Source organism: Cupressus sempervirens, chromosome 11, assembly GCF_028749045.1.
Source record: "Cupressus sempervirens isolate cs-2001-9-10 chromosome 11, ASM2874904v1, whole genome shotgun sequence".
NCBI classification, from domain to species: Eukaryota; Viridiplantae; Streptophyta; class Pinopsida; order Cupressales; family Cupressaceae; genus Cupressus; species Cupressus sempervirens.
The window spans coordinates 45,263,782-45,281,186 of NC_143128.1; the positions used below are offsets into that span (position 1 = coordinate 45,263,782).

The following is a 17,405-nucleotide window of genomic DNA, read 5'->3' on the forward strand; positions in this document are numbered from 1 at the left end:
TTTATTTTTTCATGACTCCTTTTTCCTATTTGATATCCTAGCACTGGGAACACTTTCCTATTACGGCCTTTCCCATCTTTTAATTCAACTTATAATACTGAGGCTTCCTGTTTTGCTTTGTAATCTGACCATTTTGTAGTCTTTACAAATGCATGAAAAGGGTAAGATTTGTCTTCATTCTGGAATCTTGTATAATTGTAAACTCTAAATGTTGGTGTTTTGTCAACTAACGAGATCTTTGTCAGTAACCATTTTTATGCACTATCTCACTATCAAAAAAGCTAATATAGTGGTTTTCCTTTTGCAGTTGGTACTTATCAGTTGAAATTATGTCTGGGGTTGTGAATCGTTTTTTTTTTTGGCTAAAAAGCTATTAGAGTAGCTTGAATTTTGATGTGAATTCCTGTTCTTTAGGATGGGTGAAGCAGTTGACAGGACTCTTCTGAATCATCTTTTGAGGATGTTCACTGCCCTTGGCATTTATGCTGAGTGTTTTGAAAAACCATTCCTTGAGGGCACTGCAGAATTTTATGCATCTGAGGGTGTGAGATATATGCAGCAGTCTGATGTTCCTGATTATTTGAAGCATGTTGAGGTGGGTGGGTTTTTATTCATGTATGTAAAATGTAATTAATAATATTTATGTTGAATATTTTTAATAATAATATTTTGTTTAAAATTTACAGGCTAGGCTGCATGAAGAGCATGAACGGTGTTTGCTTTACTTGGACGCAATAACAAGAAAACCTTTAGTAGCCACTGCAGAAAAGCAACTCTTGGAGCATCACATCTCTGCAATACTGGATAAGGTTATATAGCTCTATTTCAAGGAATCTCAGCTATAGATTGAATGGTTGTTTTAAACCTTAATGGTAGGATTAGATTCTTATGATTTCTATCCATTTGTCATATTTCTACTAGGGATTCAATTTGCTAATGGATGCAAATCGTATTTCCGACCTTCAACGGATGTATTCCTTGTTTTCAAGGGTGAATGCTCTTGAATCACTTAGACAAGCCCTCAGTGCATATGTTAAAGCTACTGGACATGGAATTGTAATGGATGAAATGAAAGATAAGGATATGGTGTCTTCACTTCTAGACTTAAAGGCTCGCCTTGATACAATATGGGAAGACAGCTTTTTCAAAAACGAAGCATTTTCTAATACCATCAAGGATGCCTTTGAACACCTAATTAATCTACGTCAGGTTAGTATGGTCTGTGCACATTTTTATTTGCAACCGCTGGTAGTTTTCTGTGTACTTTATTTCTCTGTATTCCTTGATTGCTCGCTTCCCTTGGGAAAATGTCATGGCTAAAACAGGTTATCCTTAATTTGTAACTTTGAAAGCAATGACTAAATTGTAAGTGCTGGTCTGAAGTATTATTTAATTTAAATTGTAAGTGCTGGTCTGAAGTATTATTTAATTTAAGTTTCACGGTTCATCAATGTGATATATAATTGTTTTCCTTTATCAAATACCTGATTGCAAACTTCCAACTTTGCTTCTTTGTTCTGATGGTAAGTTATTTCTCTGGATTCGCTGATGAATTCATTGCATTTTTGCAATCTATAGTAACTTATTTGGCATCTAACATAGTGTAAAATGATGCCAACTGAATGCTTTCTATGGTTTATTAATTATTAATTGTTCCTGAGAGATCAACAATGTAGCATTGAATCATACAACCAGTACTATCTAGGGGAGTTTTCCATCCATTATTCCAATTTTAGTTCATTTGGTTCAAAGAGATTTTGCTTTCTAGTTTGCAGAATTCACATCTTTAAATATTTATCAAAGTTCATTCAGCTAAAGAGTTTTTGCTTCCTAGTTTGCAGAAATCACATCTTCTAATATTTATCAGAGTCCTCTGCTAAATTTTAGGTTTGATGGACATTAGGTTGGCTTCTTATATCCACATATTCAGTAAGTTATGTCTTCTCTTGTTTGATCTGGGATCTCTCTTTGCTGCTCTGTTTTTGTTGATTAGCAATTGAATTTTATCATCCAACATATAATATGTTTTGCATTTTCTTATAGAATTACTGTTGTAATTGTGTGAACAGTCAAAGCCATTATATGGTTAAACTTGAATTCATTATGTTCATTTTAAAGTAATATTGCAAATCTTTCTTTCTTATCACAGAAAGATTTCTGTTCGAGCACGGGTGATTTGAGATTTCTGATTTAATGCAAATAAAAGCACAAATTTTAAGATAGCTGAATCGATATACATGGTATAGCTATCCTTCATTTAGTATCTTTTCTAATCAGTGGCATTTTTGGCATGGAGTTGAATTAAAAGTTTAGTATTTTGAACAAGAACTTTCTGCCTCCTCAATCTATGTTATTTTAAATTTTTATCTTAGATTCATGTAGATCTATACCATTAGTATAGCTGCTTCTCTGCTATAAATTATTGTAGAGACATGCGTTCATTCTAGATTTAATTCATTTGCATCTTTGAATGCATGATTTTAAAACATATTCCAATTAACTTGGAAGCAACTGAACTACCAAGTCTTGTTCGTAATATGGTTGACGTGTTTATGAATATTAGAGGTTCAAGTGTCAATTCATACAAATCTTTTATATCATAGTTACGATTTGTGGCTGAGTGCTCTTGTGCCTGGACAGGCTCTGCAGAAAAGTGGTGGATTTGACTCCTTGTTGTGTCATTGATTATTTCATGCTATAAATGAAATTTACTGTAAACCTAACTTTTAATTTTGATAAAAAGTCTGTAATAGGTGGTTTGACTTTGCTTTCAATAGACATCTTTTTGAGTAATTCTGGAAACAAGTAAGCTCTTACCCATTTTGTTGAGTCATTCCAGAGTGCCAGTCATCTTGACTTTGGTTGGTACTTCTTTATTTTTACTTATATCTTTTCTGTACTTGGTATTAGTGCAGAAACCTTCCCTGATGTTGGACAGTATAATTAAGGAGATATAATAGAATTGAGTTAAGATGGTACCCAGTTCATGCTTCCACCTTTGATTCAGGATTTTAGATTCTAACTTGTGTGATTTATTCCATCGATAACTTTCAATCTTTAACCATCGTTTCTGCATTCTGTCAATAAATATTAGTACAAGCATGTTCATAAATTTGTCTTGTTGCAGTTATTTGTTTTAATCCAGTTTTGCTAACATGCTTTTAGTTTAGATTAAAAGACCACCTGGTAATTACTGTGTAAAACATTTTTGAATATTGAATCTGGCAATAAGAATTTCTAGATTCTAATGTTTTTGGATAGATAATAGTAGAAGCTCTTTCTATTTTCACTTATATGGATTGTGGAAACAACATATATTTAATTCTTTTTAGTTACATCAGGTGTGAACAGATGATGATCCAGCTGTCAGAAGCTTTTTGTTCTATGTGCTAAGTGGAAAACCCAGTTTTTAAATTGCTTTTACTTTTAAAACTATATATACTTACATATATTTCACCTATATATCACCTGTTCTTTCGTACCGCAGTATAATGGGCTATACAAGGTTTTCTGGAGATGGTAATTCTTTTAAGATAAATAAGTGGTTTTGGCTGTGCCTGAAGTTTCAATAATCTTCTTCACAAGATAAGACTGAAGAGCCTAGAAAGTTGCTGCTTTATGACAGAGAACAGTGATATATTTAGACTTATTAGTGTGCTGTTTCTATGTGATTCAATTACATCTGTTTAAACAAAAACCTAAGTTTCCGGGTCCTGGAACCCAGGGAAACCAAAGGTTGTCCAAATGGAAAAGCAAAACAAAAAATCATTTTTCTATAAGCAAAGAATTTCCAAATGCCTGGTTTCACCTTAACTAATAAAATTGGGAAAAGGGCTGCCTCTCAGTCCTGTCCCCCATGAGGGGTGCTGTCCCCATGCCTCTGGGATCTCCATCCCTGGAGCCCTACTTGGCCAACTTCAAATCTATGCCATTGGAACGCTTTGTCAAGTGCAGTCAATTTGTTGCAGATGAAGTTGAGGATTTGGTCCTTGTGCACTCCAACATGTATCCCTTTTCACTTAAGAAACTTGATTACAATGAGGGGGTGATGAGGAATTGGGATCTAACTCCGAGTGTGCTAAACTAGACATTATTGTTGCCCAACTTGCCAAAATCTCTTTAGATGGCAACAATTTCAACTCAGCCTCAGGTAAAAGTTCCTTTCAGAAAATTTCTACTGTCTAATAAAATATCTCTTATTCAGAAATCTTTAAAAGTATGCTTTTCAGAAAATTATCTTTGATGACAGAATTCGTGATATTGACTTGATGGTGATTTTCCCAACATTGTTTTGTGAAACTTTAAATATCATTTTCAACCGTCTTTTGTATTTACATGGCTGTTGAAATGGGTTTCATGAACTTTTTGAAACAGATTTAGTAGATTACTGAGTGCAGAGGGGAGAGCACAAATTGCCATGGTGAGGACTGACGAGTGATGTGAAGGACATAAAAGAAAGTCAAGTGGAGTCAAACCAATGTTTGAAAAGCATCTTAAAAGCTCACCATCCTTCATTTTGTTAGGTTTCCCCCACTCTTTGGAACCCAGGGAAACCAAAGGCTGTCCAAATGGAAAAGCAAAACAAAAAATCATTTTTGTATAAGCAAAGAATTTCCAAATGCCCGGTTTCACCCTTAACTGATAAAACTGGGAAAAGGGCTGCCTCTCAGTCCTGTTCCCCATGAGGGGTGCTGTCCCCATGCCTCTGGGATCTCCATCCCTGGAGCCCTACTTGGCCATCTTCAAATCTATGCCATTGGAACCCTTTGTCAAGTGCAGTCAATTTGTTCCAGATGAAGTTGAGGATTTGGTCCTTGTGCACTCCAACATGTATCCCTTTTCACTTAAGAAACTTGATTACAATGAGGGGGTGATGAGGAATTGGGATCTAACTCCGAGTGTGCTAAGTTAGACATTATTGTTGCACAACTTGCCAAAATATTTTTAGATGGCAACAATTTCAACTCAGCCTCAGGTAAAAGTTCCTTCCAGAAAATTTCTACTGTCTAAGAAAACATCTCTTATTCAGAAATCTTTAAAAGTATGCTTTTCAGAAAATTATCTGCAATGCCAGAATTCGTGATATTGGCTTGATGGTGATTTTCCCAACATTGTTTTGTGAAAATAAATATCATTTTCAACCCCCTTTTGTATTTACATGGCTGTTGAAATGTGTTTCACGAACATTTTGAAACAGATTTAGTAGATCACTGAGTGTAGAGGGGAGAGCACAAATTGTCATGGTGAGGACTGAGGAGTGATGCAAAGGACATAAAAGAAAGTCAAGTGGAGTCAAACCAATGTTTGAAAAGCATCTTAAAAGCTCACCATCCTTCATTTTGTTAGGTTTCCCCCACTCTTTGGCCCAGTAAAGTGACATGTTGAGAGTCTTTGAGACTGCAGTGTGATATAGTCTAAATATAAAATTGTATATTTTCTGCCTTTTCTTTAAAACAGTGGGATGCATTTCTATCATCGATACATGTCTTATTTCACAATTCTTGAGCATTGAGTAATACCAGCGCAAATTTAAGTTGATCATGTTTAAGATCTTGATTTACCATGTGAAGTAATAGGGAATTAAGAAGCAAGATACTATGATGGCATAATATGTAAGAATCCTATTGACTGTCTTTACTAGGGTCCAAATTAAGTATAGGTCTTGTGACTGTTATGGACAGTTTACACGATCAGATGTCATAAAATTCACTGATAAGTTGTGCTTATGCATTTATGTTTCTATATTTACTTGTAGGATGTATAGTTTATGGTCTAATCTGGGGCTCTTGCAGTACTGAAGGGGTGGATGAATGGGAGAGGGAGTTGTGAAGTTAAATTTTTCTTGGCTGAATTTCTTTAGTTTTTCAGCAAATGCATTTTGTGATTAAGCTGTTCATTGGTTGAATGTAGAGTGTTTGTTGGCAGCCCTTTTTTTGTGAGTCCCTGTTTTGAATGTTTATCATTGTCTACAGAATCGACCAGCAGAACTTATTGCTAAGTTTCTTGACGAGAAGCTTCGGTCTGGTAACAAGGGCACTTCAGAGGAGGAGCTGGAGAATACTCTGGACAGAGTTCTGGTTTTGTTCAGGTTTATTCAAGTAAGGGAACCAATCTTTTAACTTTTTATGTATGTGCACTACTCTCAAGTTTGTACCACTTTCAAATATTTTTGTAACTTATGTTTTGTTTTCCATTGATCCGATGATATTCCAGGGAAAAGATGTATTCGAAGCATTTTATAAGAAGGATCTTGCTAAAAGGTTGCTCTTGGGTAAAAGTGCATCTATTGATGCAGAGAAGTCAATGATTTCTAAGGTATATAATGTCTATTAAAATGATATATAAGATTTGCTAAATCTATTTGGTTAATTCCTTTCTTATCTCATTTCATTCATTGTAAATTTGCAGCTTAAGACAGAGTGTGGTAGCCAGTTCACGAATAAACTTGAGGGAATGTTCAAGGTTTGTGGAATATATCTTTTTGGCTTAATCACAAGTTTTAGTCTGAGAGGGAGTTATTGAGAGATTTACCCAAGTCAGTAATTGAGAGATTTACCTTATTTTGACTCTACCTCGCATGCATAACACTTATTAGACAGTAAAAACTGTGCAACTAATCTAGCAATTTTCATCAGAAAATTTCTGATGTCAGATTTCATATGCTATTCTTCCCAGATTGATCACATTTCCATGTCACCATCTTTTGTAGCAGTCATTGGTTTCTTCCAAATCTAGGCTGCATAAGGACTAGTATTGACTGTGTGGCAAATGAGCCTCCATGACTGGCATAGGTTTAGAGTTAAATGTAAATACTGGGCATATTCTGAAGATCAACAACAAATTGAAAAGCTTATCTCTACTTAATATTCAGTATTTCCTAAATGCTTTGAGATTTAGATGATTGTTCTTTGTTCTTACTGTTTTTTACAGAAGTAGGACTAGCATCAGCTTTGTGACATATAATCCTCCATATCTGGCCTTCAGTTAAGCTTAAATGGATATATTACGTGTCATCTCTCCTGAATATGTACAAATGGAAAGTCTTATATACATTAGAAGATAATTTTATTCATGATTCCGTAGGCATTTTGAGAACCAAGGATGCTTGTTTGTTGTTATATCTTTATATCTCTTCTCCCATTGCTGCTTGTATGATTATTAAAACAGGCCCATGTTTTGTTAAGTGAGTTGTGAAAGTTGAGTATGTTTAAGGTGATGCTATTATGCATGTCATATTACTTTGTTGTCTCAATGTGTTTTCTCTTCACAAGTTGTTTTGTCCAGGTTATGGATCTCCATCTGAGTTTTGGACGTTTGAGCTAGTTAAACATATTCATAGTATATATAATATTTTAGTGTTGTATTTTTTTATGCAACTCACATCACATGTGATCAACAAAGATCAGGGCCCTTTCCCTGCTTATCTAATCAAAACCATCATGATATTCAATAGTAGTAACTATACTAAATTTCACTTGTTGCCTTGGATTTTTATTTACCCCATTGCCCTTTTGCATTAAAGATGATTCTTTAGTGAGTATGAGCTATAATAGCTATAACAAAAACAAGCTATAAGGCAACTTGAAAAATATCTATGAATGCTTAATAATTGGTTCCGATGTAAATGCCAGAGCAAGTGTGCATTGCACTCATGTCCACACCTAATCAAACGCGCAAACATTCATTCATGCCCATGCACACTTAGATGCTGTGGGGGACATCTTCCATCAAGATTACCCGGGATTGTTGTGGGACCACTCCCGGACTTATTATGTGGTAGCTTTCCTGATTGTTATTCATCTTTGTGTTTTTAAGCTTCTTACATGTTTCATAAGTATTTAATCATTTGTCTATACCATGAAATCCCCACTTGTTTACCATTCAAGCTCGTCCCATTTGACTGTTTGATTCATCCTTATTAAGTCCATTTGGGTTAGAGTTTGTTTTATGATTTTTCATACAGAAAACATATAAAATTTAAAGATATATAGAAATGAAGTTCAGAATACCACAATCATATATTAACCAAAATCACTAGAAATATTAAAAATAACACAATGCCAGTTAGTCAAACTTGAATGCCATCAGATATTTCAAATAAAATTAAAATAATAATATCAACTGTCAACAATTGGTCATCATAGATCAAACAACAACATATATTAGATGATGCAAGTATTGGTATTTTATAAGAAGCACAAACAGTGTCACTGATGTTGAAACTAAGATTGGCACTCATGCTTTCTTACTAAGTTCTCTTCAACATCAAGTACACCGAGGTGGGAAGTGCAAGTATCAATGGCAATATGTTTTGGCTTGACGTACCACTTCCTTATGATGGCTTTCATCTTCTTATTCATTGAGTTGATACCATCATATTTCACCCAAACAAGGCCTATTTGTGTTGGTATAACAGATCACATCAATGTGGACTCGATGAAAGTAGTGTTGTAACAGATTATTATTAACATTCAATAATAGGATCATGACATAGATATATAGAATTATAAATGTTGTCAAATTGTAAATGTATGTAAGATGCATAAAACCAATTACATCAAATCATAAATGTATGTAAGATCCATGATGATGAAATAGTAATACTGTAAACTAAAAACAAATCTATCTACTCAAGCTCTAGCTCAAGCCTCATTCTCACCCTCATCATCATCCTCAAGCTTGGCCGCAGCCTCAGCCTCAGTCTTTTGAGTATCCTATCTGCCTGCTTCAAAGGCGTCTAAGGTAGATCCTAGAGGCTTGAGTAGCTATAGCTGCTGCATGTGAGGTGGACCCATAAACAACATCAACAAGGCATGTGTTTGTGCGTGCACGTGTGCGTTAGTCAGAATGTGCTCTATCCTCCTTTGCCATAGTCACAAACTCAACCTTTATATTTGCTTCGTCAACCTAGTCAAGGTCCTCCTAAGTGAAGATCGGATCAGTAGCTTCAATGAGCCACTCTGACTCTGGATCGATCTCCAGAGTGATCAAAGAGGTGTCAGGGTCCAAAATTTGTTTGGTCCTAAGACGGAGGTTGTAATGGACAAGGACAAGATCATTTAATCTCTGCACAAACAACCAATTTTGCCTCTTTGAGTGGATATGCTTGAACATTGACCAATTGCTCTCACATCTAGGGCTGACTCAAAATACAAATGGGAATTTTGAATTTTCTGAAGATTTGGGGTTGAGAGCCCAAACATATGCCACCATCTATTTGAAATAATGGAAAAGAAAAACAATTAATCTCATTTACAACTTTAAGGTTAAATTACAAAATAAAAAATTAAAATGCATAACTTATAACTTTATAAGCCATAAACTTAAGAATATTTCATTTTTACCTGGCTGTAATGATGTCCGAGTATCTATGCACATCTTGCTAGAGAAAATGGCCCTTCTTGATTATTAAATCTATCTAGCTCAATGGTTGCAGTTTAGGCACTGTTATCACTACACAGTTTTTGCATCACTGTATATAGGTTGGTTAGAACCTCCTCATCTGCCTCATCTGCCTTGAAGTCAGGACGGAAACAAAATGTTGGATTCATGTAATAAGCTGCTGTATGGATGTGTCTATGAAGCTGATTCTGCCATCTCTTATTTAATGATCTCCCAAATGGAGTCGTACTTCTCCTGCACTCCTGCATACTGGGATCTAATGGACTCCTTGGCCCTATACATGCCCTCATATATGTAGTCCATAGAGGGTTTCTCCCCATCAACAACTCGTAGGAGAACTAAGAGGGGCTCAATGACCTGCATATAATGTAAAAAAATATTGAAGTCACTAATTAAATATAAAACTAATAGTAAAACTAAATTATTAGACAAGTAAATACTAAATGTTAAATTGTAATAAGTTTACCTCCAATATTTCTTTAGGTGTCCAAAAACCAGTCTCATCAAAGATGCAATTGATCACATCTATCCTTGTAGCGGTCGTAGCAAAGGAAAAGGAAGTCCACTCCACCCCAAAAAACATGCGCCTCAAATCGTCCCTTGATTTTAACAAGGATTGTAGTGTGAGAAAATTTGAGGCAAACCTCGTGATACCAGAATGAGAACTCCATTTGCCCCCATGTATTTCCTCGTTATGCTAGGGACCAATGCATGATTGTAGATAACTTGTAGATATTTTTGACCCTTTAAACGCATATGATTTGACTCAGTCAAGCTTACCAATATGCTCCAATTGGCTGCACAAGGAGATCAAAATATTTTGGGGTGCCTCTCCATCAAAAGTTTACCTGTAATAATTTTAAATTAATTAGAAATTTATGTATGTTAAAAAACTTAGAATTAGAAAAGTTCAAAAAACTTATAGATGTCTTTCTATCAAATTTTCAAAACTTTAAAAGTTAGAACTTAGAAGTTTACCTGCAGCAATATAACTTGCTGCATTATCAGTCACCACTTGCACCGCATTTTCTTCCCCCACCTCTGCTATGGCTTTCTCAATAACCTCACATAAGTATGTGACATTTGAAACATGAGAGGAATCATCAATAGATTTTAGGAATATAGTGGGTTCTACAAAATTTAAAATTTAAATAGAGCAAAATAATTAATTAGAGCAAAATAATTAATTAGCATGGATCATCATCAGTCAACAAGTCAAAATTTAAATTATTCAATCACGGTTCACATTGCATTTAGGGAAGTAGAATGATCAATCACCTTCACAGGAAACAAGAAAATTTAGGAGTGTTCTATTACTCTTATCCATCCAATCATCAGTCATGATGGTGCAAACCTTTTGGGTCCATGCCTTTCGGTGGTCCTCTAGCTCAAGCTTCATATCCTCAACTATTTCATCTAAGAGGCAGGCACTCAACTCAGCATTAGTAGGGGCTTTAAACCCCACACCAGAAACAATTACGATATCTATCATGCCTTAACAATAAGGAGACATGTAGAAATAGATTATGATTAGATGATAAATCATTATGTAATACGAATCCATGATTACATAAGTAGAATTAATTAAAATTCAACTCCAGATTTAAAGAAATTAAATAAAAACTAATTAATTACTTGGCTGCAATAAATGGAATGTTGCAAAAGTACCAAAATATGCAAGTTTGTAATTAATTAGAGCAAAATAATTAATTAGCATGGATCATCATCAGTCAACAAGTCAAAATTTAAATTATTCAATCACGGTTCACATTGCATTTAGGGAAGTAGAATGATCAATCACCTTCACAGGAAACAAGAAAATTTAAGAGTGTTCTATTGCTCTTATCCATCCAACCATCAATCATGATGGTGCAACCCTTTTGGGTCCATGCCTTTCGGTGGTCCTCTAGCTCAAGCTTCATATCCTCAATTATTTCATCTAAGAGGCAGGCACTCAACTCAGCATTAGTAGGGGCTTTAAACTTTGCACTAGAAACAATTACGATATCTATCATGCCTTAACAATAAGGAGACCTGTAGAAATAGATTATGATTAGATGATAAATTATTATGTAATATGAATCCATGATTACATAAGAATAATTAATTAAAATTCAACTCCAGATTTAAAAAAATTAAATAAAAACTAATTAATTACTTGGCTGCAATAAATGGAATGTTGCAAAAGTACCAAAATATGCAAGTTTGTTTTTTGGCAGCATCATGGATCTCCTTGTTCCAACCCATGCTCTCTCAAGCGAGGGTTGTGTGTAGGAGGAGTGCGTGACACAAATAACTCTCCAATCTTGACTTCCACACTCTAGGTTGAAATGTAATAGGGCCAGTATCAGGAGTAGAAGCACCAGCACTAGCATGAAAGGGAGGTCTAGTAGAACCCTCTCGAACACAAACTACGAATGCCGATGTGGGAGGATGGGAGCCAATAACACTTAACTCTTCAACCTGCCGACCCCTCTTCTCCATCCCCCTGATGCTGAAGTGGAATATTTAGAGGTTAAGTCATTAAAATAGAATATGGGTCCTAAGATGTGAAAAAGTTCAAGAAATATTTGCGCAAGCAACCTTCTTTATAGTAGGCATTTGAGAAAGATAAGTCAAGATGATCATAATATTTGTGCAAATAACAATCGGGGCTTTTGGAGCACAATAGGAGAATACTGCAAAGACAGTATTGATTGAAGATGAGTTTTGTATGCATTGGACCTTAGCCAAATTGGGGACACACTCAATATTGCATTATTGCTATACTGAGGTGGACAAGAATTTCAGAAAGGTTGACACATTGGATCATTTCAACAATGCAAATTAGAATCAACAAGTTTGTAGAAGTCTCTATACACACTGCTTGACTTAGTGCCATCAGCAATGATAAATATCTTGGTTGAGATTACAAGTAGTGCACTCTGTCCCATGAAATTGAACTGGTTTGTTGGAATTTTCTAAAATTTTATACTAAACATTTTTTCAAACCTAAAACATTTAATAATTAAAGTTGGATCCCATTCTTGGGTACAATTCTACTGTCACCTATCTTTTTAACTACATGATATAATGTTTTCTAATATTGGTTATAGTATTCAACATTACAATGATTCATCAGATCATAGTTTCTGATTCAGTCTCCAGAATATGATACAATGATTGATCTATTCATAGTTTCTGTTTTAATCTCAAGAATATGTAATCAATTGTGTCATTTAAGATGTTTTATATATTTTATTAATTTCCTTATTGGTGGGAATTTCTTGTCCTGAACAGAGGGTCCCTGTTGTTGGGTTTTTTTTAATAACTTCTGGTGTTCCATTAGCTGTATTCGTACACAATAAATGCAATTATTGCAAGCCTTGATTTTCATATGAATTTGTGTTCCACATAGTTATTATATATCTAGTTTGTATTGAGTCCAATTCTGTGGAACTTCTGTTCGTAATATTTAAACAAAGAAGCACAGCAAAGGAATGTCATTTCCATATATTTGTATGTGAAATTTCCTTGGGTGGACCTTCAAATTTTATTCTTGTTATATCTCATAGCGGTTTTTTCTCTCAATCGGAACATTTGAGATTATGCATTTTCAATGATTTCACAGTGCACAGTAATCTAAATCATTCAGGTTTCTGCATTAGTATTCAGGTAGGTCTCAATGTATCCTAATATTAATACCTTTCTACAGGATATTGAATTATCGAAAGAGATCAATGAGTCATTCAAACAGTCATCACAGGCAAGAACAAAGCTTCCATCAGGAATTGAAATGAGTGTGCATGTTTTAACAACTGGGTGAGTGTCAAAGAAGTGGAGGACAAATCAATACTTTTAATTGTGCTTTTTGTTTAGCTGTACTTAGGTTTTCTTTCATCAGCTTCAACTTCCAAGCTTGTGGACACTTTCAAATTTTAGGGGCGTCATGGTTTCTTGGGCTATAGATAAAGGACTATAGAGAACAGTTTGAATAGTATTTCTAGGTCTATTGGACCCTATTGCATTCTAGTTCTTTTCCATATGGAAATTAATAATTAACTTTCCTGTAGGTATTGGCCGACATATCCACCAATGGAAGTTAGTCTTCCTCACGAGCTTAATGTTTATCAGGTTTTAAGATCTTAATCAACCAGATATATGTTTATTCTTTCTGTTTATAAAGTAACATTTATAGTTTACAAATTTAGTGTTCTTATTGTTCAATCTGTGCTCTTCATAATTGTTGTTAACAGGATATTTTCAAAGAATTCTATTTGAGTAAATATAGTGGCCGCCGTTTGATGTGGCAAAATTCTTTAGGCCACTGTGTTCTTAAAGCAGAATATCCAAAAGGCAGAAAGGAACTGGCCGTGTCTCTTTTTCAGGTTGTTTTTCTCTAAATTGCTGTATATTTTGATTTTTAAGCGATTTGTTTCATAATGGATTTCCATTTTAATATTGATGAAGTTTTGTGGATTGCAGACTGTTGTATTGATGCTCTTTAATGATGCACAAAAGCTAAGCCTTCAGGATATTAAGGATGCAACTGGCATAGAAGATAAGGAGCTCCGGCGGACTCTACAATCTCTTGCCTGTGGAAAAGTCAGGGTTCTCCAAAAGGTTAGATAAGAATTTTTAAATCCAAGGCAAGGTAGTAAGTCATTCAGTGTACTCAGCCTGTTGTAATCAATAATCCAGTTTGGTGGTTTAGTTGATGTTCTTCATAATTTTTCATGAATGATGTCAGCATCCCAAGGGAAGAGATGTAGAGGATGACGACCAATTTTTTTTTAATGAGGATTTTACTGCTCCACTTTTCCGGATAAAGGTAAATACATGATTTTCTTAAAGATTTTTGTACTGTGCTTTTCAAAATATTCCCTACTAATTTTTTACATTGAGATCAGGTTAACGCTATTCAAATGAAAGAGACTGTAGAAGAGAATGCAAGTACCACAGAACGAGTGTTCCAGGATCGCCAGTATCAGGTTGGTGAACAATTTGCGTACTTTTTCTTTGTTATATCAATATATTTGGAGACATTTTTGTGCATACATGGTAAAATATTATTATGTTATAGATTGATGCTGCGATAGTGCGTATTATGAAGACGAGGAAAGTGCTTAGTCATACGCTTCTGATTACGGAGCTTTTTCAACAGGTCTGCATATTTGTATGCATGAGAACATGAATTGCATTAAACTGAGATCCTGAATTTAGTCCTAGATAACTGATTTTTTGAAGTTCTTTTATAAAAGAACTTTGAAGCTCAACTCAGTGAAGTGAAATGACTTCCATAAGAAAATATTTTGTGCAATGTGGTCTTAGAAAATTGTACCATCCTGTGTTTTTATAGTCAAAGCTGACTTAAATAAATGTTTCTGTTGTTTTCTTGTTCTTTTTGCAGTTGAAGTTCCCAATCAAACCTACAGATTTGAAGAAAAGGATAGAAAGTCTTATTGATAGGGAATATCTGGAGAGAGAGAAGAGCAATCCTCAAATATATAATTACCTTGCATAGGCAGCTATCATGATTAGTATTTTAGGACAGGTGAAAGTTGTCGTCGCTTCCATGACCTTGTTTAGTGGGCTATCTTGATATGCTTTTTGCTGAGTCAGAACTTTGTATTGAGCTTATCTCCTTTTCATAATGATATTAGCAGAGGGATCACCATGGTTATCCCTGTATGCTTAGCAACCATGACAACATGGTGAATAGATTGCTTTTTGTTGTCACAGAATGCAGTTTGATATTTGTGATCCATTGCTTGGAAAGCGCTGCTGTAAAACACACATTTTACAGTATTTCAATTCTGGTTGCTGGTATAGGAAAACATTTTCATAATGGACTGTGACTGGAAGTGAGGTATATGATTAAGCCTTAAATCGAAGGGCCTATCTTAATTAACTGTACAGAAGCTTGGCATCTTTTCCAATGTAAAGCAAGAAGAGGGTATTTTTTGATGCATGTGTGGTTTAAATAATGTAAAAACAGGAGTATTGGCAGTCCTCATCTCTATTTTAATTTCTTTATGCTTTCAATTATGCTATGTGGTTCTCCCTTTGATCCAAACATTTGTTTCACATTTTAAGCCTTAAGTTCATCGCCAGAAACTATGCGTGAAGTGAGATGTATGTAGATCTCTAAAGACTAGGCCTCTATATTTCACAGTTCAACATGCAATTCATTAAGGGGCCATGAAGCTTTACCTTTCGAAATAATCACTGGTCTGATCTTGTGTCCTTGTTCTCGTTGGCTGACATTGTTTTATCCAGCATTTTTCCAGACTTTTTGATTTGAGCGGTTCGACTGAGATGCATTGCCATAATTGTCGACAAGTTTCAGGTAGTAAATGCGAGACTAGTATCATGTGCAATCGAGAATAGTCCATATTGCAACATCATCAATCTTACTGGGTATTTTTTTTACCTTCTCCCGTGATATAAATTTAAACAGCAGTATTCTTATGGAAATATTTAAATTGCGGCAGAGTTTTTCTATTAGTGAATTAGCTGCTACTTAAAAGTTAAAAATAAGTTTTGAAGAAAGGGACTGGAAATAAGTAGGTGAAGACAAGTTTTCTCTCCATTTTATATTTTCGATGAAAAAAATATTATCTAAATTTTCATTTAAAAATCCCGTTTTAATTAGCTGCTAAAAAATAAGCAACGAAATTTATTATTAATAGATCATCAATTTCACAAATTAACTTAATAGTCACATGGTGACCCGCTAAAAGGCAAAACTATCTATCAAGTAGAATGTAATACGATGCACAGATAAAGTGCCATGCTAGAGTCTGTATGCTATAATTTCATTTAAAATTTCCTGGTGTCATATTTTCACCTAGGCTAATATGATAAGCATAATATTTTTTCTAAAATTAATTTATCCGATAAGGCAAGCAATCTCAAGCATTATGGACAATAAATGAATGGGGAACGGTTAGAAAATGTTTATTTTATTTAAAATTTATAAATAATAACTTACTAATTTGAATTATTATATTATCACGTTCAAATATGGAGGATGTTAATGGGACAGGCTAATCTCCAGACAATGCACTAAAGACAAAATCAAGTCATTTTTAATTTTAATTTTTAAAAATTGTTTCTAGTGATTTTTTTCCAAATTTTATGTTGTTTTCAACTGCAAACTATGCTGATCATGAAGATGAAATGCTGAATTGTTTGGAAAATTCATGATGTTTTTGATTTTTGGAAATTGGTCAACCCGTAGTTTGTTAGGCGCACTTGATGTTAATTACTTTGAAGTAGTACTTAGTTTTACATTAATTTAATATGATTTTTTAAAAACTATTTCATATGTTGTGATGTCATTGGATGTTTCAATAATTGTTATATTAGTCGGTGTGTTTCAATAATTATGCCAAGAGGTGTAACCTATAGTGGCAAAATAGGGGGAAGTGAAAATTTAAGGTATATTAGGTAAAATAAATAATATAACTAGCAGTTGCATGTTTGTGCACATGCAATAATAAGCCGATCACATCTTAAAAATTGTTAATTAATAAATAGACTATATTGGATAAAATTAATAATATAACTAGCAGTTGCATGTTTGTGCACATGCAATAATAAGCCAATAGAAATATATACATGTCACACCTTAAAAATTGTTAAATAATAAATAGACTATTAATAAGTTAAACATAAAATTCTATGATTTGTTATTAATAACTATTTTCTATTAAGAATAATATTTTATTTTATTTTATTTGCATAAATGTTTAAAATGGTAATAAAATTATTAACATTTTAAAAAATAAGGTAGACTTCAATATAGCTTATATAAATATGTTGGTTGTAATTTAAGAATTGAAATTAAATCATCTAAGAAGAAAACATTCATTTGTTGTATATTCCTTATTATATGCATTTTTAAAAAATATGTTTTTATTTGAATTAGAGGTTTAGTAAATATATTAGAGATGTGGTCTTTATTTATTTAAATATTTTGTTTATAATCAATTCTTTAGCCAAACTTATGTTCTATTAAA

General features: G+C 34.0%; 1 protein-coding gene across 1 annotated transcript in view; it reads left to right on the plus strand.

The window, feature by feature from the left end:
* The window catches only part of CUL4 (cullin4), a 55,937-nt gene extending 40,585 nt beyond the window's left edge, over positions 1-15,352 (plus strand). Inside the window, exons 4-17 of the mRNA XM_089811925.1 lie at positions 415-595; positions 687-809; positions 922-1,209; positions 5,973-6,098; positions 6,214-6,315; positions 6,409-6,462; positions 13,097-13,203; positions 13,455-13,515; positions 13,638-13,769; positions 13,867-14,004; positions 14,132-14,212; positions 14,292-14,372; positions 14,465-14,545; positions 14,792-15,352. Coding sequence (XP_089668051.1) covers positions 415-595; positions 687-809; positions 922-1,209; positions 5,973-6,098; positions 6,214-6,315; positions 6,409-6,462; positions 13,097-13,203; positions 13,455-13,515; positions 13,638-13,769; positions 13,867-14,004; positions 14,132-14,212; positions 14,292-14,372; positions 14,465-14,545; positions 14,792-14,905 — 1,669 coding nt within the window. The 3' untranslated portion in view covers positions 14,906-15,352. The remainder of the gene's footprint in view (positions 1-414; positions 596-686; positions 810-921; positions 1,210-5,972; positions 6,099-6,213; positions 6,316-6,408; positions 6,463-13,096; positions 13,204-13,454; positions 13,516-13,637; positions 13,770-13,866; positions 14,005-14,131; positions 14,213-14,291; positions 14,373-14,464; positions 14,546-14,791) is intronic.
* Positions 15,353-17,405: the final 2,053 nt, after the last annotated feature.